Below are 25,131 nucleotides of genomic sequence, written 5' to 3' on the forward strand. Positions count from 1 at the left end.
TGTTTATTTTTAGTTTTTACTATTTTGGTCTTGATACAAGTGACTATTTTTTAAGAGCTACTCCTTCAAGCTGATTTCAAAGAGGCTAATTTAATACAGTCAAACCCGCTTATTAGAATACCGGTTAAAGGAATATCTTGGTTTAAGGAATAGAAATTTGAAGTCCCAAACGTTTTTACTAGGCTTATGTGATCGGTTATTAGAATATCCCTCTTATAGGAATACTTTTTCTTGGCACGACGGCTATTCCAATAAGCGGGTACGACTGAATACGTAACGCATATCATAATACAGTCGAACCCGCTTATTAGAGTACCGGGTATAGGAATATTCTGGTCTATGGAATATAAATTCGAGGTCCCGAAACGTTTCCATTTACCCTTTAATAAATTTATTCGTTCATTGGAATATGGTTTAGTAAACTAATACCGCATAATAGAATAATTTTTTCAGGTCAACGAATAAATTTTTACATACAATTTCCTAAGAATCTAAAATTTGCCTGGTATAATGGTTTATTGATACGAGCTTCGAAAGCCTGCTGTTTTGTATACTATTACGATTTGTCAGGTACCTTATAAACACTTTATTACTGTGTTATGAGTAAACGCTCCTTTCCCACAGAAAATTCAATCGTTCGCCGACAAGGTCATAAAATAATTTCATTTGTCTACACATTTCTATAGGTACATATTGTTACCCATTTGTCTGTTATTAGAAGCAGCATTTTTCTGTAAGATTATTATTACCAATAGTTGATCGTTTGTTCAGAAGTCTTTTCTAAAACGCAATTCCAATTAATTTTCTAATCGTTTCGTAATTATTTTTGTAAATATGTTATAAATTTTTATTGGCATAAAAAGACCTAAAACCATATGCATTTACATATTGACATAGTATGTGCTATTATAAAGTATATTCGGTACACTTATTTCAGCTTGCCACCAATGATCGGTTATTAGAATATCCCGCTTATAAGAATATTTTTGCTTGGCACGAAGGCCATTCCAATAAGCGGGTTCGACTGTATTAAATTTCTTAGGCGGTGGTCTCCAATTCACGCTGTACGCAGCCTACGGCGTTTATTGGAGACAACCGGATAAGTCGGTGGTCACTTAACGTATGGTCCAAAAGTTTTGGGAAAAATTTCAAAAGCATATAACTCTGACCACAATAATCTTATATTTTTATTAAATTATTCAACAATTTAACTTAACTATCCTTATTATAAATCAAAATTCAAATGACAGACAAGGGACCATTATTTTCGATTTGCCTAATAATTCCCCTGACAGTTGCATCATCCTTTGGACGACCTCGGCGTCAATTTCTCTAATTTTTGTATATATGCTGCGTCTTAACTGTTCCTGATTTTGTACTTCCCATCCGTTATTATAGACTTTTCGACTTAATATTGCCCAGAACTCTTCAATTGGACGAGCCTGAGGTAGGTTGGGGGGATTGTCTGCTTTCGGTACAAAGGTAATGTTGTTAGTTTCGTACCAGTCCCTTGTGATCCTCGCGTAATGACATGAAGCAAGATCTGGCCAAAAGACTATTTGATCATTTGCATGATGTGTGTTTACAAACTGAAGCAATTTAGAGAGACATCTTTGAATATAAATATTTGCGTTTAAGGCTTCGCCTCGAACAACACCAATGTAGGTCTGTGAGATAAAGCCAGCCTCAGAAATTGCACACCATACCAGAATTTTGTCCTCAAATTTTTTCTTACTTTTGAATTTTATTTCATCATGTACATTTTCGTAATCGTTCGTGTAAAACCCATTGTTACCCTTCATCTCAGAGTTGGACAAAGTAAAATATTTTTCATCGTCCATCACGATCAACTTGTTGACGAAATGCACTCGCCTTAACGCGCGGGAACATCTCGGAATTCTTTCTAATTGATCCTCTGTGTATTTTGGAGCGTTCCTTCTTTTCCGGTAGATAATATTGTTACTCGATAGGGTCCTGTATACTGTAGTCTTTCCAACATGAAATCTTCTGGCCAGTTTTCGCTGTGAGACCCCAATTTTGTTCTTAGCTGCTTCAATCAGTCTTGCCTCTCTTATATGGTTCAAAATTCGCTGTCGGCCACTTTTACGCAAGTTAACACATGGTATCCCTTCCTCACATTCTCTGATTGTGCGATAAATTGTCGATTTGCTTATATTTTGATCTCGATAAATATTAACAATATCTCGTTTCGACATTCGCCCAACCATATTATAAACACCTCGACGAATATCAATTTTATAAAGCATTTTGAAGAGCACAAACCAAAATATCCTGCTTTGTTTATTAAATGTCAATAACTGATGACTTTTCAATTCCATGGCCTTCTTTGTTAAATGCATTTTGCTTCTCAATCAGACCAGGTGAAATTTTTCCCAAAACTTTAGGACCATACGTTACTTCAATTCACCTCGGAATTTGAATTTGTTTTAGAATTACTGTTTTTTAATTATTTTCAGTTGTAAGATAGTTTTTGTCCTTCTTTATTAAAAGTAACGACAATGAACAATTTTCCTACGGCGTGACGCTCTACGCAGCCTACAGCGTCTATTGGAGACCATCAGCTTAGAAAATACTTGATGGAAATTTATCTTTAGTAATATTTAATATATAAAATATAAAACATAAAACATTTGAAATGTTTTGCTGGCGAAGAATGTTGCAAATACCGTGGACCACAATTATTAAAACCAACGAGTCTTAAGCCGGCCACTCACGATATTGCGGTGTCGTTCGACAACATCGTCAATGATATCAATTCTGCAGTCAGACAGGCCAGTCTCTCTGTAGTCAAATTGGGGTCGCCCCCAAAATCGCTACTATCATTAACACGCCTTCACGCGCAACTTTGATACGAGAATTATAAAAAAAATATGCATTGAAATCCAGATCCCGTAATTTTTGAGCATTATAAAGTGAGTACAAGGACATAGGTAAATACATACATGTTTTTTGTAATTCCATCTTCAATTTACCCTACATTTCTCCACTTCTCGTAGATTATTATCGTATATAATGAGAGAAAATTTTGCCGGCAATATTTTCGACTGGTATGAAAATTTGTTGCCTAGCAATTTTCGCGAATTAAATTTTGACAGTTAAATCACGAGGCGTCAGTCGAGTGATTTTGTCAAAATTTCATAAGCGAAAATTGCTATAAGGCAACAAACTTGAATAAAACCAGAAGAAAATTTTGCCGGTAAATAATTTTCTCTCGAATGATATTCGACAAGACTATTTCACGAGACAAACACCAATTTTTTCCTTTCTTCACCTGACTGGCATCCAAATCTTGATTCTTCGTCTCGATTCATTATATCTGCCCAAAACGGATTACGCCTCAATGACGTTTGTCAAAATGACAACAATAGAATTACCAGAGACCTTCGTGACGGATCTGTCATAATTTTGTCGCTGAGAAATCACGGGCAGGAAGGAGTTTTGTCAGTAGGAAACGTGGCGTTGCTATGAAGTTTTATCAGTTAAAAACAGTCTAGTGGAATAGTCGATAAGGTACAGTGTTATCACTCACTATTTTGGGCCGCGCCCGTCAAATTGTAACGATTTTATTGGATAAACGGTCACATACGATCAAAATTTTTGTCAATTAGTCGAATTCGACAAAATTGAATGCGACGCCGCAGTATCGTGAGGGGTCGGTTTTAAGGCGGGCTCAAACGACTCGTATAGAAAATGAATCAGTGTGACACAAATAAATGAATTTGAGTTTGAGCTTCTCTACAAGTATGTATATATATAGTCCAGAGAAATAAGGATTTTCTCAGGACACTTAAAGATCCAGGTAGCTTTTTTAGTTACTGTATACCTATAGGAAGAAAACCTACCTGTTTCCTGACTAGAGTTCACCTCCGTTTTTAATTATTAACAATTTAGTGCAAAAAACGCGATTTGTTCGATTTTTTGCACCTCATTGAAAAGCTAAATAGTTGACATAAAACTACAAAATATAATTTTTTAGTGCATTAAAAAGCTTCAAAATGCCGATTTTCTAATGTTAAAAAGTCAATTTGTTGCTTCGCAAATTGCAAAATAAATAAAAATCTTTAATAACTTTTACTAAATTTAACCTAGAATTTTAGGGTTTCACTCAAAGTTGGGTATTTTGATACTTAACAAACCCTCAAAATTTGAGACCGATCCATTAATTAGTTTAAAAGTTATTCTATTTGTTTATCCCAGAGACCTTTATTTTGTAATTACATAAGACAGAAAATAATGAACATAGGGCAATTCTCAGTATGCCATATGAAAGTAGAAGAGTGGAATTATCAAAATGTATTAAAAAAGCCAAATTTTTTAAATTTTTTAGTTTACAAACATTTAGAATAACTTTAAAAATATTATCCGTGGAAACAATCTATTTATATATTCGAAAAGCTAGTATTCTAACACGAATTTTCAAATAATAAAGACATTTAGCATGGGTTCATTTGGGACAAAGTTAGCATGTGTTTTTTTTTAATTCACAGCTAATTTGTTTATAATAATTAAGGAATCTCATTAATGCAATTAGATAGAATGGGATTTGTATTTTTTGTTAAAAGATTTGCACAAACATTGTACCTTCACAGCACCCTCTACGATTTTTCAAAAATGTAGTTCAAAGGGTTACTAGGGGGAACCTACAAATCCACTGAGTTAATATACCGAAAAAGAAATTTCAAGCTAATACAATTTTCTGTAACTCCTGATCAACTCAATGAATTTTGATCTTTCTTTTTTTAATTTGTATGTAATTTATACGTACATTACAAATATGTAATTTGTTTATAAATTTATTAATTAATTAACAGTATCATTTGTTTAAACAATAATTCTTGAAAAAATATTTTTTTTACAAAAATCAATTTTTTTAATCATAGTATCATTAATGATCACAGAAAAAGTTAAAGTATACTTTAATAAATAAAAGATTTTTATTAGATAATTATTTATTGAAGATAATTATTTATAAAAGTTTTATATTTTCTATGACTAATAATGATATTATGATTAAAAGCATGGGTTTTTGGGAAAAAATATTTTTCCAAAAATTGTTTAAACAAATTAGACTGTTTATTAATTAATAAATGTCTAGACAAATTGCATATTTGTAATGTACAGAAAAATTACATACAAAGTAAAAAAAGAAAGATCCAAATATATTCGGAAGATCCCGAAATATAGAAAATGATATTAGTTTTAAGTTGCCATTTTTAGTTTTTAAACTCGTGCATTTGTCGGCTCCCAGCTCCCCTGCACTTACCACGACTAGTCCCAAATTGAACTACATTTTTAAAAATTCGTATAAAATACCAGCATTTTGAATATGTAAAATGATTTTTTCTACGGCCGTGCTTAAACAGCCACTTTCTAGCACGCATTTCGTTTCCGAAAGTTGCACTTTCCCGGAGGGCGTGCGTGAAAGTAAATTTTCCCGCACGGCGTGCGGTGAAGTAGAATACTTTCTTATATGGCATTATAATATACTATAATACATGCAATAAACTAATATTTAGATATTATTTACTAATTTATTTCAAATGTATCTTATTTTGTTCATGCTTTAATAAATGTAACGCAACAATTCGATGAAATAAAATTATTTTGACATAATATTTAAAAGTCAAATCAGTAGACAATCACAATGGTTTTAAATCGTCGCCATGGAAACCAATATCGTCGTCGTGGTAACCCATTATATTGAAAGTTTGGTTTTGACAACCTTGTCAAAGAATTAATTTGTGTATTTTCACTCCTAAATAAAAATTTATATGACTATTTTTTGTGGCTTTTTTCCAAACGGACGGCCCTAGGGCCCAAATGGGCCCTAGAAAAATATTGTTCCTAACTCATGCGGAAAGTGTCTTCCCCGCACTCGACTGCTTGCCCGAACTCCGCTATCGTGTCGTTCGGGTCAACGGTAGTATCGGTAAACGGTAGTTCGAGTCAAAAGTATCACTTTCCGCACTAGTTAGGAAAATAACTATTTTCTACGGATACTATTTTTAAAGTTATTCTAAATGTTTATAAACTCCAAAATTTCAAAAATTTGGCATTAGGATTTTTGACAGTATTAGATAATTGTTTTATCTTTTTTTAATACATTTTGATACATAATACCACTCTTCTACTTGCATTTCGCATACTCAGAATTGCCCTATCTTCATTATTTTCTGTCTTATGTTATTGCAAAATAAAGGTCTCTGGGATAAACAAATAGAATAACTTTTAAACTAATTAATGGACCGCTCTCAAATTTTGAGGGTTCGTTAAGTACCCCAATACCCAACTTTGGGTGAAACACTAAAGTTCTAAGGTAGTAGTTTTATGTCAACTATTTAGCTTCTGAATGGGGTGCAAAAAATCGAAAAAATCGCGATTTTTGCACTAAATTGTTAATAATTAAAAAACGGACGCGAACTCTAGGCAGGAAACAGATAGGTTTTCTTCCTATTCGCGGTGTGCAAGTACTTGGAAGGGAAACGAGAAACGACCGTGCGCGAGTCGCGGAGAAATATTGCAACTATCTTAAATAATTCATATTGTCAATTGAAATTGTCAAATTGACGTATATTTCATACCTTCTGTCATTGAAGCAGAAAAATTATATATTGCTCCACAATATTGATATGATATGCAATTATTATATAAAGGTAAATTTAATTAATTGTATTTTGCTTGCAGTACTGCATTTTAATAATTAATTTTATTTACTACATACAATTGTTAACGTTTGCATAACATAACCTACATCTTATTTTTTCTTCTTATTATTTTTTTGGACTATGGCCTTGACAATTATCCAGCAACCAGGACTGATATAATTGGCCAATATAATTAAAAGTGCGAATAAAAGTACAGAGCGTAGAAATAGAGGTCGCTTTACCGAACTTGCACGGTCCCAATAGGTCTACAATAGCTAAAAAAGTAATCATCTACCTGGATCTTTGAGTGTACCGAACATGGCCTATTTCTAGCTTATTTCCCTGGAGTAATAGACAAGTATGTAGGTACTTGGCAAGTGTGTGTGATGTAAGAATAATCGTGATCCCTTTGACTCGGGACATTTTTCTCTCCTCCTAAGTGCCTTCTTTATTGAGGTTGGCGATCAATATGGCAAATTTCTCTCTGTTCTGGGGTTGATGAATTAAGCCATTTCCTGTTTTGTGGGTCCCATCTCTGATGTTTCGTAGCCAAGATTTTTTCTTTCTTCCTATATCCCTTTTACCTTGAATCTTGCCTTCTACTATTACCTGAAGCTGCTCAAATTCCCTATGGCGCATTATGTGTTCTAGATATGACGTCTTTCTAATTTTGATAGTGTATATAGGGTGAGGCAGATAACTGGCCTATTAGGAATATCTCGAGAACTAAAGGCAACAGAATCATGAAATTTGGAATAAAGGGGTTTTGAGGGATGATCTATTAAATGAAAATATTTTCATCTCTTTGCAACTTCCGGTTATACCGGAAGTTGCTTATAACTTAGTTTTTTTAAATGGGACACCCTGTATATTTTTACATTTTTGGATTCTCCTCAATATCTTCTTTTTTAAAATATGAGATTTTGTAATATTATACAGAGTATTTTAAAAGATAATTACGTTTTTTTATTAATTTCGTAGCAATATTCACACCCTGCAGAATTGTAGTAGTTTGACATCTAAAACTCTACTTACGTTCAAATGATTTTTAATATAGTCTACTATTGTTAAGAATCATTAGTATAGCTAAATTTTTAATTTTAGTATACAGGGTTGGTCGAAACTCGGAATGAGTATTTTCTGAGTTTTCTTAAATGGAACACCCTGTATTTTTGTATTGTAGTGAAATGATATTTTATAGTACTTTTTTATTTTTTAAGCATTCCCTATACCTAACTGGTTTAATTTGTGAGTTATTGGTGATTCAAGCTAAACATTAATTGCAACACAAAATACGTAAAATTTTATTAGGTTGGCCGTGAAAATACTCAATCCCAAATAATTTTTCAGAAATAAATACATATTAATCCAGACTGGTCCTTAAAATTGCCAATAATGGTTTAGCTATCGAAATACCTACTTAGTTAAGATTGTTGGTGCGATTAACAATTAAGCACAAATTAAAGCAGTTAGGTATAGGGAATGCTTAAGAAATAAAAAAGTACCATAAAATATCATTTCATTACAATACTAAAATACAGGGTGTTCCATTTAAGAAAACTCAGAAAATACTCATTCCGAGTTTCGACCAACCCTGTATACTAAAATTAAAAATCTAGCTCTACTAATGATTCTTAACAATAGTACAGTATATTAAAAATCATTTGAACGTAAGTAGGGTTTTAGATGTCAAACTACTACAATTCTACAGGGTGTTAATTTTGCTACGAAATTAATAAAAAAACGTAATTATCTTTTAAAATACCCCGTATAATATTACAAAACCTCATATTTTAAGAAAGAAGACATCGAAGAGAATCCAAAAATGTAAAAATATACAGGGTGTCCCATTTAAAAAAAAACGAAGTATATATTCAATTTTCCGGTATAACCGGAAGTTGCAAAGAGATGAAAATATTTTCATCTAATAGATCATCCTTCAAAACCCCTTTATTCCAATTTTCATGATTCTGTTGCCTTTAGTTCTAGAGATATTTCTAATAGGCCCTTTATTTGCCTCACCCTGTATATGTATATTGACCAGATGAGGACGTGTCTTCATTCTTTTCAGTACTTATTTATTCGTAGTTCTGCTGGTTAAGCTTATTCTTAACATTCGGCGAAACATCAAATTTCGAATAAACTCCATTTTTTATTGTGACTGATAGCTTGGGGTTACCGAGCATTTTACGCATGTTCATGAAACGTGACCTTGCTATTTAAATTCGTCTTCAAATTTCTTTTGAGTGGTCTAGTTGACTATATATTTAGCTCTCTGTCCATGTTTATGAAGCTTTGGGAACCCTGAAGGGTGATACCATTTATTTGTATGTTGGGTGTAATTTGTTCATGGAGGAATTTGGTGGAGTACCATAATTTTGGTTTTGGAAAAGTTAATGTCCAAGCCCAGCCTGCGACTTTCTACTGATAATATGTGTTCATCAATATTTTTAGTTGATCTTTTGTTTCCGCTAATACTACGGTATCATCGGCATTTCTTACATTGTTAATGGATAATACCATTGACTCTGGCACCTTTATGGAAATCTTCAAGAGAAGCTCTGATTATATGTTCGGCATATACATTAAATAATAGGGGGGACAAAAGTCACCCTTAACGCACTCCCCGTTTTATGTTTACTATGTGGTTCCATTCCACTATATTTTACTTATGATACTATCCTTCTAGGTTTTTTTAGCGCATAACAGTTTCATACAAAATAGAAACTTTGTTATTAAATCCAGATTATGTAATGCATTTAAACAATGTTGATAATGACATACTAAATAGTTGGTTATCTGTAATTCAGGGTTATTGTGGCAAATCTTTAAGATATATATCTTGCCACGATAGTGATTTTTCATTTAAAGTGGAATTTTTGAATCGTTACTACAAAATAATGATAATACAATACAAAAATCTCTCTTGTGATATATTAAGTATAACAAATGGATTATCTTATCTTTAAAAGTGATATGTGAAGTGAAAATTTCCGTTAAAGATAGACATTCATTACCATTTTCTTGCAGGTTCTCTGTTTATAAGATATGTTTTAAAATACAGGGTGTCCAGAAACTCTACCGACAAACGAGGACAGGAGATTCTTTAGATAATTTTAAGACAATTTAACCCAATTCACCTAGTCCGAAAATGCTTCCTAAGGGAGCTAGAGCTCTTGGAAAATGGCGCCTGGTAATTAGTTTTTCTTAAATACCCCCAGAAAGCTTCTATTTACAAAAACGAAATTTGGTAAGCTCATTTATCTTCCAGGTATAAATCGATTCCATCCATTGCGAATTTCTAGTACCGGTCATAGGCATCCGTTTTGGGTAGGGCAACGGTTATTTTATCGCATAACTTTTTGTCTTTAACGTTTAAGCATTTTTGACCCTGGATTATTCAATTTTCAGGTATTCTAGAACTAAAAGGTACTCTTGCGTTAAGTCGATAGGACACTCCGTTTTCTAGTAAAATCGATTTGAAAATGTTTCGTTTCTTGAATTTGAAAAAAAGTTGAAAAAAATTTCAAAAAAAACGGTTTATTTTACCAACTTAAAGCAAGAGAAACTTAGTGCCAGAATACCTCATAATTTAATAATATTAGTGTCAAAAATGCTTAAAAATTAAAGACAAAAAGTTATGGGATAAAATAACCGTTGACCTACCCAAAACGGACGCATACGACCGGTACTAGAAATTTGCAATTTGTGAAATCGATTCATCTCTATAATATAAATAAACGTACCAGTTTTCGTCTTTCTAAATAGTTTTTTTTAATTTTTTTTTAATTCAAGAAACGAAAAATTTTCAAATTTATTTTTCTAGAAGACGGTGTATCCTATGGACTTAAAGCAAGAGTACCTTTTAGTACTAGAATACCTTACAATTTACTAATCCATAGTCAACAATATTTAAAAATTAAATACAAAAAAGTTATGGGATAAAATAACCGTTGCCCTACCCAAAACGGGCGCCTATGACCGGTACTAGAAATTCAAAATGAATGGAATTGATTTATCTCGAGATGATAAATATGCATACCAATTTTCGTTTCGCTAAATAGAAGCGTTCTGGTTCTGAAGGTACTTAAAAACTAATTACAAGACGCCGTCTTCAAAGAGCTCTAGCTCCCTTAGGAAGCATTTTCGGACTAAGTGAATTGGGTTAAATTGTCTTAAAATTATCTGAAGAATCTCCTGTCTTCGTTTGCCGCTAGAGTTTCTGGACATCCTGTATATTATGACGTATGATACTTACTCATTATCTTTAATGAGGGTACTCTCGTACCCTCGAACCTTTTTTAACACGTAAACACTTTTTTTGTACCTAAAAAAATTTAAGAGACTCAGAGACTGGGAAACATTCTAGAGTCTAGAGATTAGACAGTTGTTGCCTGTTTTGATATTTCGCTTCATCTTTCGTGGGGGCGCGGGCATTTCCTACATTTATTCCTTTCGGTATGTAATTTAATATTTATTTAGTTAATCAAGTTTGTTCATGTTGAGTTCTGTTGTGGTTTAATGTGCATCAGGTCTACATGAGTAATATACGTTAGCCTAAGTACGTCCACGTCCATATCTCGTATTTAAGTACGTCAGCTTTTGAACGGTGAAGTGAATGACTTGTCTCTAGACGCTGGCGCCGGCTTTGCTTATTTTTCCAAATTGCAATACAATTACAATAGGAACATTTTTATGTTTTTTTTTTGGTCAGTCCCATTTTATATTGAATTTTGTAGTTTAGTATTAAATTAAATCGTTTTTAAAAACTGTCCTGGAAAGGCAAAACCCATCAATCGTGTGAAGTCAAATCCAGAAGGTCTCTTTTGATGAAAGGTTAATTGTATTGTATATACAGAGTGTCCCAAAAGTAGTGGAACGGTCGAATATTTCGCGAACTAAACATCGGATCGAAAAACTGAAAAATACGTGTTCAATCATTTTCAAAAATATATCCAATGACACCAAACACCAACCCCCAGTACACCCCCTGGAGGTGGGGTGGGGGGTAACTTTAAAATCTCAAATGGAAACCCCTAGTTTTTCTTGCAGATTTGGATTCTTTACGTAAAAGTAAGCAACTTTTATTCAAGACATTTTTTCGAACTGTGGATAGATGGCGCTATAATTGGGAAAAACGATTTATCCTGATACCATAGGTAAATTTATACAAACGATCCAATATCTCGAGAAATACACTTCCAAATGAGAAACCAAAAAAAAGAGTTTTTAATACTTTTCGAAAACCTATCGAATAACACTAAACATGACCCTCCAACCCACCCCCTGGAGGTGGGGTGGGGGGTAACTTTAAAATCCTAAATAGCAACCCCCACTTTTTATTACAGATTCGGATTCGTAATGAAAAATTAAGCAACATTTATTCGAAACATTTTTTAGAATTGTTGATAGATGGCGCTTTAATTGGAAAAATACGATTTATCAGCGCCATCTATCAGCAATTTTAAAAAATGTTTCGAATAAATGTTGTTTAATTTTTCATGACGAATTCGAATCTGCAATAAAAAGTGGGGGTTGCTATTTAAGATTTTAAATTTACCCCCCACCCCATCTCCAGGGGGTGGGTTAGAGGGTCATGTTTGGTGTTTATCGATAGGTTTTCGAAAACTATTAAAAACCTATTTTTTGGTTTCTCATTTGGAAGTGTATTTCTCGAGATATTAGACCGTTTTTATAAATTACCTATGGTATCAGGAAAAATCGTTTTTCTCAATTATAGCGCCATCTATCCACAGTTCGAAAAAATGTCTTGAATAAAAGTTACTTACTTTTACGTATCAAATCCAAATCTACAAGAAAAACTGGAGGTTTCCATTTGAGATTTTAAAGTTACCCCCACCACACCTCAAGGGAGTGTAGTGGGGGTTGGTTTTTGGTGTCATTGGATGGATTTTTGAAAATGATTAAACACATATTTTTCAGTTTTTCGATACGATGTTTAGTTCGCGAAATATTCGACAGTTCCACTACTTTTGGGACACCCTATATATGTTTGAGCGTATACCATTCAGAAGGGTAATTTGGTGATCATGTTTCTGAGATTTCTACGAGAGATTTTCTGGAGCGCAGTCGACTTTTGATTGCATCTTCTATATACATATGTGTATAATATGTGTCTTGTTAAGGGTCTTTTTATATTCTTTTCTATATATATTCTACAGGGTGCACGTGCAGAATTCTATTATGGACGCGGATCAGCATTATATTTCGGCAAGCATAGACTGACTGAATCATGGTATAAAGACGACACTGTAGATAAAGAAAAGGTCAATGACTTTTTTGTTCCTGAACTGAATCGCCTTAATGTGAGGAGTTGGGAGTTGTGGTTTCAATAATGTGGCTATTTTCTGCGTAGATATCTAAAGCTGCTATTGTGCGGCGATAATCCAGATATAATTACCGACTTAAAAGACAGTATTTCCCGTATTATTACCGGTCTACGACACCAAATGATGTAAAAAGTGATCTATAATTGGACATTCTCATTGGACTACGTCCAGGTCAATGGCAGCGACCATAAGCCACAAAATCATATTCATATAAAAAGTAAATAAAAATGGTAAAAAAGACCGTATTTCAAATAAACTTATCGCTCAAAAGACACGTACTATCTAGACTAGAGGAAAGAAATCTCATGATAATAAAATAGCAGAATTTTATATGGTATGGGGTCGTTACTCAAACTGAATAGCAAAGAAATGGAATCATATCATAATGTTTTTGGTATATTCATTGTATCTATGTCAATTTAAAAAAAAAACACTCTGATAGTTCAAGTACTTTATATAATATTAGTTTAGCTAAGATAGGTACTTCCAAATACTTGGAATGTTTGTAAAAAAAGGTTGTTCATCGATGAGATATGAACATAAATATCACTGTTATCATTATCTTTCCTTCTTATGCGAAGTATGTGGTATTAGTAAGTAATGAAAGAAAAAACGTTCTCACAATCAAAATTTATTTACATCGGACGACTGGTTTCGCTGTGTATACTTTGCACAGCACATTCAGGTCCCGGTTAAAAGTAAATTAAATTATGCCGGTATAGGAGATGATTTTAGAAGTAAACAGTGTCATACTTTGGCTCAGTTATTGCTAAAACGAGGGTTAGTGACTAGGATGAATTAAACTGCATTTTACTAATAAGTTGGCTTTATCTTGTGGGAAGGTGGTAATTAGAACCAACACGACATTATTAAACCAAAGTGATTGCTTGTTATATATAATATTATAAAGTGATGTTATTTAACAAACAAATTTTATTTATATATAACAAACAATCACTTTGGTTAATGTCGTGGTGGTTCTAACTATTACCTACCCTCAAGATTCAGCCAACTTATTAGTTGAATGCAGTTAAATCCATCTTAGCCACCAACCCTCCTTTTAGCAATAACTGAGCAAAAGTATGACGTTTACTCCTAAAATCATCTCTTATACCGGCATCATGTAATTTATTTTTAACCGGGACCTGAAGACTGAAGATGCTGTGCAAAGTATAGATAACGAAACACGTCGTCCAATGTAAATAAATTGATTGTGAGAAAATCTTTTATTTCATTATGTACTTACTTAGTATGGACTCACACATGCAACCCATTCATTCAGGGCCCCCGTAACCGGGCGTGCAACGAGTGCGACGCACGCGGGCGCAGCCCGAAAAGGGCGCCAAACCGAAGGTTTGGCAAATAAGAAATATTTATTTTAACGAGATATTCATTTTTTATACAATTTTAGTTTTACATTTTTAACGAACATTTGGAGACATTTCAAAAATAAAAAAAAAATTGTTTATTAATGAAAAAATAACTAAGATCTTATTTTATATTTGGTGTTAATAATTTACTACTATATATTATTGTATTTTTTTAAAACACTATAATATAGGAATACCTATTTTGCAGTACCTACTTATCCGTAAATCGTAAAAATTTGTTTAGAGGTCAAAACTTATTGGGTTGTAATATGCTGTCCAGATTTGAAACTTTCGTGGATTTTTGAAATTAAAATAATTTCATAAAAATTTGGCATTGGGGTTTTTTTTGAGACGAGGAATTCAAATTTTGAAAAATAAATTTTAACGGTGGATAGCTTGGGTTTTGGGTTAAATAGATTTTTTAATAATTTAATAGAAACACCCAATTTGATAAATAATATATGCTATAAAAAGGCATAGATAGTAATATAAAAATAATATGTATTCTCCTTTTCATGAACATTTTTCAGTGCGTCACAAATTATAGAAAAAAAGGTAAGTCCGTGATAATACACATTTATGACATTTATTCTAACGTGACATTTTAGTTAAATCTGACAATTGTCAAATTTTATTTTCAATTTGGAATAAAACCAAATCAATTGTGTCTATTGCATTTATAAAATGGCATTTTCTTTCATTTTTATAGTCTTATAAATTGTACAGATTATATTGATAATATTATTATTTTATTTAATAAATAATTCTTTTTTGATTATGGCGCCATCTATCGACAACTAGAATAATCACCGAACTAAAATAATTACCAAATTATTCACAGACGTGCCTTTTTTTCTGTCACATACAATTTAATGCGTTAGAGAGAAATCGAAAAACTGTGACGCACTGAAAGATGATCATGAGAAAAAGAATACCATTATATTTATTTCTAAACTACCGTTTTTGAAATTCTGATAGCAAGTAGACATTCGTGCTTTACTATTAAATATCCAATCATTTAGATTTATTTATAGAGATCATAATGATTATTTGGTATCATGTTTATTCCAGATTAATATTATAAGCAAAATGATACAATAATTGACATTGAAGTATGTCAAAACTATTTAAAGAATCTAGTTTAGCATTTTAAAAATTACAGTCTCCCCCTTCTGTGGTTCCCGGCGCTAAGGTATAAGGTGCCCGCCTGCAAAACTAGCATAATGCCCCTTAGATTTTTAAAATTAGTATGTATTTTGTATAACACCAGCAGCAAAAAGCTCATTTTGGTGCCTACCAAATAGGGGCGCCCGCCTGCAGTGCAGCATCACTTGCAGGCCCGTTATCGCCGGCCATGTGTGGCTCAATGGTAAGAGAGCCTCAAAGGGTTGTGAGTTATGAATCTCAGCTAAGTATCAAATTTTTCTTTATTAAAAATCAGTTAATAGAAATAATTTCTATCCTTTTATGGATCGGTGAAGGGAGACGTTTGGATACAATTAGCGTCTCTTTGCAAAGACAATGAAATAGACTTTACTATATAACAAGACATTTACTCAACACCACACTACACATTACACTATAATCCTGAATGTGAAATCAACTGTATCATGCCAATGGCCAAAAAAATTACAGAGATGAAAATGTTGATGAGGAAATAATTGCCCAAGTGGGAAAATTGGCAGCCGATGAACAAGGTTTTCCTTCGTTAAATATCGTGAAATGAAAATATAAACCAAAATTTTTCGATTATGAACATAGAAACGAGACATTTCAAATTTCAAGATCCAAAAACCGAGTTTAAAATATTATTTTTTTTTTAGAATAATTGATCAAATTCATTGAATAGTAGATTTGATACGATGTCGCATTATGATAATGTTTTTGGTTTTTTCAGTGTTACTTTTACATTAAGTGACCATGATATTTTAAAACATTGTCTTGCTCTTCAACAAAAGATAACTGATCCAGTAAAGACGGAGGCAAAAGTAAAGATTTATGCAACTGATTTATTTAGCGAGATACAAGCTTTATAATTAGGTACTTTAATTACCTAACTCATCAGATCCACTTATATTCTTCAATATATATTTGAAAATAATCTAACTTCCTCTTTACCAAATATCACTGTTTCATGAAGAATCATCCTCACTTTACCGGTGTCTGTTGCTTCTGGTGAGCGATAATTTACAAAATTAATGTTAATTAAAAATTGTTTGAGCTGTACTATGGTACAGGAAAGATTATCTGGTTTGGTAATATTAACCATCGAGCAAGAGCTCGTCAATAAAATTGACTGTAAAGATATTATAAACGAATTTGCTGCTGTCAAATTTAGAAAAACACCCATTTAATTCAATTTAGATTTAAGATATCGATTTCTAGATTTAAGGGCGTAGGCGCAAAATTTGGTGCCAATGTGTTTTAAATGCATTCATTTTTTTCGAATCCTGAGAAAACTAATATGTAAGAATTTTTGAAAAATTTAAACGCAGAATGAAAGATTGCATTATTACCGAGGGCCGAAAGTCCCTGAAAACTTCTATAATGTTTATTTGATAAATTACAGGGGTGAAAAAAAAAAGAAAATTTAGCGTAATTTTTAATTTCAAATATCTCATTCAAAAGAACTTTTTGGTCATTCTAATGGACTTCGGCCCTCGGTAATAATCTAATCTTTCATTCTGCGTTAAAATTTTTCAAAAATTCTTACATATTAGTTTTCTCAGGATTCGAAAAAAATGAATGCATTTAAAACACATTGACCCTAAATTTTACGCCTACGCCCTTAACTAATGTACATATGTATTAAAGTTTTATTTGTTTTTTTGCCATTATCAGTAAATTAGTTACAAAAAAAAAATAAAATTTGAGTTCTTGCAATTTCTGTTGTAAAAGGAGTAAAAAATAAAAAATGATAGATTTATTTCATAATTGGATATAGGTAGATTTAAAGGGCGCCAAAATATATCCAGCACGCAGGCGCTGCTCTGCCTTGCGGGGGCCCTGCATTCATTATTTTATGTGGTGTATTACTTATAGTAGACGATACGATATAAGGTCGATCTGCGCACGTATCTGTTTAATGGATAAAAATTATTGGATATGTAATTTAGCATGTTAACAATTACAAAAAACAAGGGTTGCTCGATCTAATTTTGTTCTAACTATAATTAATTAATAATTAAAAAATGACTTGATTTATAAATTAAAAAAAAATCGACACGGGCAGATATTATTTCAGATTTTTTGGATCATTCTAAACAAAAAAGATCTTTTGTAATTTTTTTCTAAAGTTGATCCTTTTTTAGTTATAAACAATTTAAAACTGAAAAAAGATCGAAAGATGACGATTTTCAAGGCTCAAAAACACAAGTAAAAAATATCATTTTTGTAATCATCAAGTACATAAATTCAAGTTCAAACGTTTTTCTATCAGGTCTCGATAAGAATTTTAGCCATGTTGTATTCTAAAATATAATTTTTTTAATTGTTAATAAGGAAGGTTTCTTATGGGGAGACAGGCATTAACAACTAAAAAACAATGTTTCAGAATGAAATAAGTCCAAAAGGCTTATCAAGAGCTGATAGAATCAGGTTTGAACTTGAATTTATAGACCTGCATCCCGCGTACCAAAAAAAAAGTTGATTAATAGCAAGCTGAAAATTTGTTAATAGCTTAACGGTGTCTAGTCGGACAAACTTTGATGTATGGGAACACTGGAACAGTGGAAATTTTAATTGTGGAACAGGTTAAAAATTTGGATTACGAAAACGTTCCATGTCTTTTGTCGGACAGAACTTTCAATTAATTTGTTACCATTTCATTAAACTCTCATGCAAAAATCAGACTGGTGTTTATCACCAACTGGGCATTTTAATGAGTGGAACACGAAGAACATGTCAAACGACAGGAATCATGATGGTTAGTAATAGCTGTCTGATTTTTGCATGAGAGTTTAATGAAAGGATAAAAAGTCAATTGAATGTTCTGTCCGAGAAAATAGATGGGACGTTTTCGTAATCTGTCGTTCCAAATTTTTAAACTGTTCCACAATTACAACTTCCCCTGTTCCTGTGTTCCCACATCAAAGTTTGTCCGAGTAGACACCGTTAAGCTATTAACAAATTTTCAGCTTGCTATTAAACAACTTTTTTTGGTACACGGGATCCAGGCCTATTAGGTGTTTCGTAATTTCAAAAATGATATTTAATACTCCTGTTTTTGAGCCTTGAAAATCGTCATCTTTCGTTTTTTTTTCAGTTTTAAATTGTTTATAACTAGAAAACGATCAACTTTAGAGAAAAATTACAAAAGACCTTTTTTGTTTAAAATGATCCAAAAAAGATCGACTTGGTGCAGATCGACCTTATATCCTATCTTAGACTATTACATACATTTCAATAAACTTTTCTGTATTTCGTTTATTCGTCGTATTAATGATTTATTTGGTTTTTTCCTTTATTATGGAGAAAAATTCTTGATTACAAAATTTAATAAATCTAGTAAATATTTATTATATTTTTAAAATTGTACAATGTTACATTTTATTTTCGTTTTCATGCGCCTAATCTATAATCAGATACGACGCCATTTAACGTTGACCTTATTTATTTATCCGATCCATTACCTAATTATAAACATATTAACCAAAATGAATTTCACTACTTACAGTTAAACTATTATAATATGAAAATTTTTATCCTACACACACGTTCTACAAATAATATGTCGTAGACTTTATTTGTTATGTGAGTGATAGGATTATCAGCTGTATACAGAGTGCGGCAGATAAACGGCCTGTTAGGAATATCTCGAGAACTAAAGGCAACCCAATCATGAAAATTGGAATAAAGGGGTTTTGGAGAGTGATCTATTTAACGAAAATATTTTCATCTATTTGCTACTTCCGGTTATACCGGAAGTTGCTTATAACTTCGTTTTTTTTTAATGGGACACCCTGTATATTTTTACAGTTTTCTGTTCTCCTTGATGTCGTCTTTCCTAAAATATGATGTTTTGTAATACTATACAGGGTGGTTTAAAAGATAATCACGTTTTTTTTTTATTAATTTCCTTAACAACTTTCACACCCTGTAGAATTGTAGTACATAGTTTGGCATCAAAAAATCTGTTTATGTTCAAATGATTTTTAATATAGTCGACTATTGTTAAGAATTGTTAGTATAGCTAAATTTTTAATTTTAGTATACAGGGTTGGTCGAAACCCGGATTTAGTATTTTCTGAGTTTTCTTAAATGGAACACCCTGTATTTTAGTATTGTAATGAAATGATACTTTATGGTACTTTTCTATTTCTTAAGCATTCCCTATACCTAACTGCATTAATTTGTTATTGGTGATTCAAGCCAAACATTAATTGGAACAAAAAATACGTGAAATTTTATTAGGTTGGCCGTGAAAACATTCAATCATAAATAATTTTTCGGAAATAAATACATATTAATCTAGACTGATCCTTAAAATTACCAATAATGATTGAGCTATGAAAATACCTACGTAGTTAAGATTGTTGGTGCAATTAACAATTAAGCACAAATTAAAGCAGTCAGGTATAGTATAGGGAATGCTTAAGAAATAAAAAATTACCATAAAATTTCATTTTACTACAATACTAAAATACAAGGTATTCTATTTAAAAAAACTGAGAAAATACTCATTCCGAGTTTCGACCAACACTGTATACTAAAATTAAATATTTAGCTATACTAATATTTTTTAACAATAGTAGACTATATTAAAAATCATTTGAACATAAATAGAGTTTTTGATGTCAAACTACTACAATTCTACAGGATATGAAAATTGCTACGAAATTAATAAAAAAACGTAATACAGTAAAACCGAAATAATTGGGGGGAGGCCGTTTCGGATAACAAGAATTTCGGTTAAAAAAAACATTGCTTTTTGTATTCTTCTTGTATCAAATTACATAATATTGGAGAGATATAGCTGCAAAACATCGTTGTCAAAGGAAAACACAAAAGAAAATAGAATATTTCTTAAAAAAAAAACACTCTAAACATGTCCATTTTCCTTAATTTTATTGCTTTTTTTAATTTACTTTTTATTGACGAAATTATTGAAACTGTCAGCCATTTCGGTTAAACGATGTTTCGGATAAAAAGGGTTCGGTTAACGGAGGTTTTACTGTAATTGTCTTTTAAACTACTTCGTATAATATTACAAACCACAATATTTTAAGAAAGGAGAAATCGAGGAAAACTCAAAAATATAAAAACATACAGGGTGTCCCATTTAAAAAACAAATTTATAAGCAACTTCCAGTTTAACCGGAAGTAGCAAATAGATGAAAATATTTTCATTAAATAGATCACTTTTCAAAACCCCTTCATTCCAATTTTGATGATTCAGTTGCCTTTAGTTCTCGAGATATTTCTAATAGGCCGTTTATCCGCTTCACCCTATATACAGTGATTAACTAAAATATTTTTACCGATATACTTGTGCTAACAAATGGTTTTTTATTGATTAAAAGCGGTTTTACATTTATAAGAATATTAAGGCTGTATCCCCATCCAGTGCCTTTTCTTCTGTTATGAACTTCTTGTTGTGTAATAGAGAAGCCCCCTAGATATCATAAAATCTATTAAAAACTTCTAACAAAATAACCAAATGGAAATCAGAATAGATGGACAACTTACAGAACCTATAAACATAGGCAGCGTAATAAGACAGGGAGACTCATCAAGACCTATTCTCTTCAAACAAAGAATCAACCACTAGGGGATATTAGCATGGTACAATAATTACATAAATGTTAAAATGTTACACAAGATTTTGTGAAGTAGTCTTGCATTTTTTAGAACACAACAACTGTTCACACTGTTGCACAACTGTAGCACATGGAAATTTGTTCGTTACTTAGAAGGTAATCGTGTGTTAACTTCGTATGGCCTATACGTAACCTAGAGATGCATACTTTATCTCGTCGCTTGCGTGGTAGATCTACCTCTTCTTTAATGTTCTTTATAGATGTCTCTGAATTGCTCCAAATACCAAATACTCTGCTACGCAGACGACGCAATATTGATAGCCCAAGATGAAGATAATCTGCAAGTATTAGTTCACAGATTTAACATAAGAGCAAAAGAATTCAATATGTCAATTTCATCTCAGAAAACTAAAACAATAGTAATCAATAAAGAACCAAACAGATATAAGATAGAAATGGATGGTATCAGTATTGAACAAGTAATGGAAATAAAGTACCTTGGAATACGTTGTCAAGCTACGGAGAATTGGACAAAGAAGTTAGAAATGAAGTACAAAAAGCAAATAGACTGACAGGATGTCTTAACCCTTTCAGTCCTGAATTCTTTTTTTCAAAGGTAAAATTTTTCTGTTGGTATTTTATTCAATTGGACACCTAATTAATACTGAAAATATTTTTTATAAAATTTTTGGCCCCCCACTTTTTATTTTACAAATTGGTGGCAACTGCCACCAAGAGGTTATTACGGCATAAATAAATAAAATTATATATTTACTACAGAAAAAGTATACATAAAAATATATTATGTTTTATTGGCGTCTTGTATGATAATTTTTGAAACAATTTCTGTCTTTAATAATATTCCTGATTCACCACAAAAATTAAAGACTTTTATACCCGAAGGATTTGACTTGCCTCTAATATACTGTTTTAGAGAAAATTGTCCCTTGAATGGTATAATTGTCTCATCTGTGTAGTTTTTTCTTCAAGCATTAATTTTTCGCAACGTTTTTCAAAGCTGGTAATTATTTTCCTTACTTTCCAAAGATTATCGTTGGTATTCTTGTCGGTATTGACATCTGAGATATGTAAAGGATTACGTAAACTTTCAAATCGGTATCGGGACACACCAATATCGTTAATCAAACGGAATTGTGCACGGGGAGCCCAATAAAGTCTTAGTCTCGGAAAATTAATAACTCCCATTACAATATGCAGGGCAACAGGCTGTTCTGAACTATCACTTTCATCATAACTAAAATTACTTTCACTTGATCGATCGAAAGTACGATTTAGAGGTACAACTTTTCCATTCCTCAAATTACTTTTTTGTTTTTTACTTTTTTAGTCTTTTGAGTCTTCTTTCTCTAATACTACTTCATCCTTCATCCTCATCTGATGTTGATAGATCAGCCCCCTCATAACCTGGATCTCCATCATCTTCTATATCAGAACAGTCATCATTCAGGGCAGCAAATGCTTCTTTTGCTTGGGCAAGGGTCGCATCAACTTCAGGTTTCCCTTTCCCGTAAAATACAATTGTAGGAATATCATCTGAAAAGAATTCATTGTTGAAAATCTTGTCATCAATTCTAATCTATTTAATTCACTTTTGTAACTGTTAACACCTACTGGTGGCGTTTGCGTATGCCTTTTATAACAATTACAATTTATTCTTAAATGTACTTGTTATAATGTTAGTAAATACCAACAGCTACATAAAGCTTTTTTCAACGCAATAGCAATATTAGAACAAAAAAACAAATACTTACCAAGAAAAAAAGGATCTTGTTCTCCCGTCATTACTTCAAGTAGAACAACAAAACCTGTTTACATTCCAAATGCCTTATATACTGTTGTGGAATTGTTTTTTTTAAGGAAATTCAAAAAAATTAAATTTATATCAACGACCATGAAATGATAGTTTTTCATCACCCTGTATATGTGTATATGGCCAAATTTGTTTAGAATTTAATTTTACTAGTAAACAAGTGTTTCGGAAAAATTAAAACGATTAGTGATAATTATTCGACGAAATGGACGGGGCATTAGCAAAACATTTCGGTGATTAGAAAGTGGAGAGAGAGAGAGAGAGAGAGAGAGAGAGAGAGAGAGAGAGAGAGAGAGAGAGAGAGAGTTGACGGGATAACAACGTTTTTCAGATCCTTCCGGGAAGGTATTTTAATGTGGTATACAAACTGTATTATTTTAGTTGTAAAAGTAGAGAGTAGAAAATAACTAATTATGATTTTCCTTGAAATTTGACAAATTGGAAAAAGTTATGTGGAAGAATATTGGGTTTCTTAAGAAATAAATGGTTTGAGAGAGGTTGTTGTTTAGTGGACGAAAAATATCGGGAGAAGGGATAATGGATGTGAGAGTAGGGATTTGAGAGAAAAATAAAGTCAGTGTGTAATGGACATCGAGAGAAGGCAGCCGAGTTTTTTAAAAGTGTAGAATCAGTGTAGAGTTGGTGTGATCAGCCTTTGCGAGCAGAATCAAGTTGAAACCAAATCGTCGACCGGTTGAAGAGCTAATTTCCTGGTCCGAGGGAGATTCCTTTGTTTTGTCTAGAACGAGTAGCTGATTATTATCCGTTTGTGCACTAGATATTCGAGCAAGTCCTGTGTGTTTTTCTTGGAAGCAGTTTTGACGAGGGGGATTTTTTCGCAACAACCAGAGAGTACGTGTTGAGAGAATCAAGGACAGCGCAATCCAGAAAACGAGGGAGTGAAGAATAAAAGGTTAGTCAAATCATTTGTCTGAATGGAGAAAAGTCATTTATATCAAGACCATATTTGTTTACTTGTTTATTGAACAATATTTTTGTAACACAGTTAGTCATTTCAAATTTGAGAAATCAATTCAACAGAAGAAAAGTAAAATTCATTCAATTTAGTGTGAGTAAATAAGAAATTAATTAAATAAATAATTTTGTCAAAACAAGGAGATATCAGAGTTAGAGTTTTAATTTATTAAGTTAGAGATTGTTACAACAAAGTTAAATTGTAATATTTTTGAATCATATGTACACGGCATTTAATAAAAACAATAGATTACATTTATATGAATTTGAGTGTTGTCAATTTCCGTTTCTACCCTGGAAGAAGTAAGCAACTAGAAATACTATAAGCCACAGATTACAGGTATTGTATCAAAAACAAAATTAGCCCTGATAATAAAATTGATTGGAAAATTTAATTGGAATTTAGGTATGTCTTTACATGGGCAATAAATAAAATAATTGGATAATCAATCAAATTAAGAATTTGCTAATTAATCTAAATAAATAGAAAAGGTAGAGCATAACAATACATATAAAGCATCTTATATACGAACTGTAGCCGCCCTCTATTAGATTTACATTAAAATTAAATAAGTCGTATATCACAGATATCTGTGCGTAATTATAGGTTTCGCAATTGCCACCATCAGGGCCGAAAGGGTTAATACCACTATATGGCGAAACCGACATATTAACACTGAGATGAAGTTAAGAATTATAAAGCCAGTGTAAGACCAATAATGACATATGCATCAGAAACAAAACCCAATACATCCACAACACAAAGAGTACTGAAAACGGCAGAGATGAGAGTACCTACTGAGAAGAAGTACAAGAAATACGCTGAGAGATCGAAAGAGGAGTGAAGACATTAGAAGACAATGTAACGTACAGTGTATAAACGAATGGACACTAAATAGAAAAAATGGAATAATCACATATAAAATAAGCTAATGGGGGAGACACGTGTGGTAAAAATAGCAAGAGATAAATTACCAGTACGGTAGAAGAAGTATCGGTCGACCGCACAAAAGATGGAGTGACAACCTGCGATAGAAGGTTCCGCCAGTGAACAAGCAGAATTGCTTATAAAGAGGAAGAAGAAGAAGGGTTAAACCAACATTTATTTTAATTGGAATTACATTATGTTTTGACGTTTCGGTTTCCAATCCGGAGTTATGTTCTCAACTTGTTAATTTATAA

General features: G+C 32.2%; 2 protein-coding genes across 2 annotated transcripts in view; one reads left to right on the top strand and one right to left on the bottom strand.

Moving 5' to 3' along the window:
* Positions 1-25,131, top strand: part of LOC114324907 (uncharacterized) — a 359,531-nt gene that overhangs the window by 15,770 nt on the left and 318,630 nt on the right. The gene's annotated exons all lie outside the window — the stretch shown is intronic.
* On the bottom strand, positions 1,233-2,228 carry LOC126885560 (uncharacterized). The gene has a single exon (XM_050652146.1). It carries the CDS (start codon positions 2,226-2,228, stop codon positions 1,233-1,235), a length of 996 nt encoding a protein of 331 aa, XP_050508103.1.

Source organism: Diabrotica virgifera, chromosome 5 (assembly GCF_917563875.1).
Source record: "Diabrotica virgifera virgifera chromosome 5, PGI_DIABVI_V3a".
NCBI classification, from domain to species: domain Eukaryota; kingdom Metazoa; phylum Arthropoda; class Insecta; order Coleoptera; family Chrysomelidae; genus Diabrotica; species Diabrotica virgifera.

Bases quoted from the DNA above. Each gene is read 5' to 3' on its own strand.
- LOC126885560 (XM_050652146.1), bottom strand. From the start codon at position 2,228: ATGGTTGGGCGAATGTCGAAACGAGATATTGTTAATATTTATCGAGAT.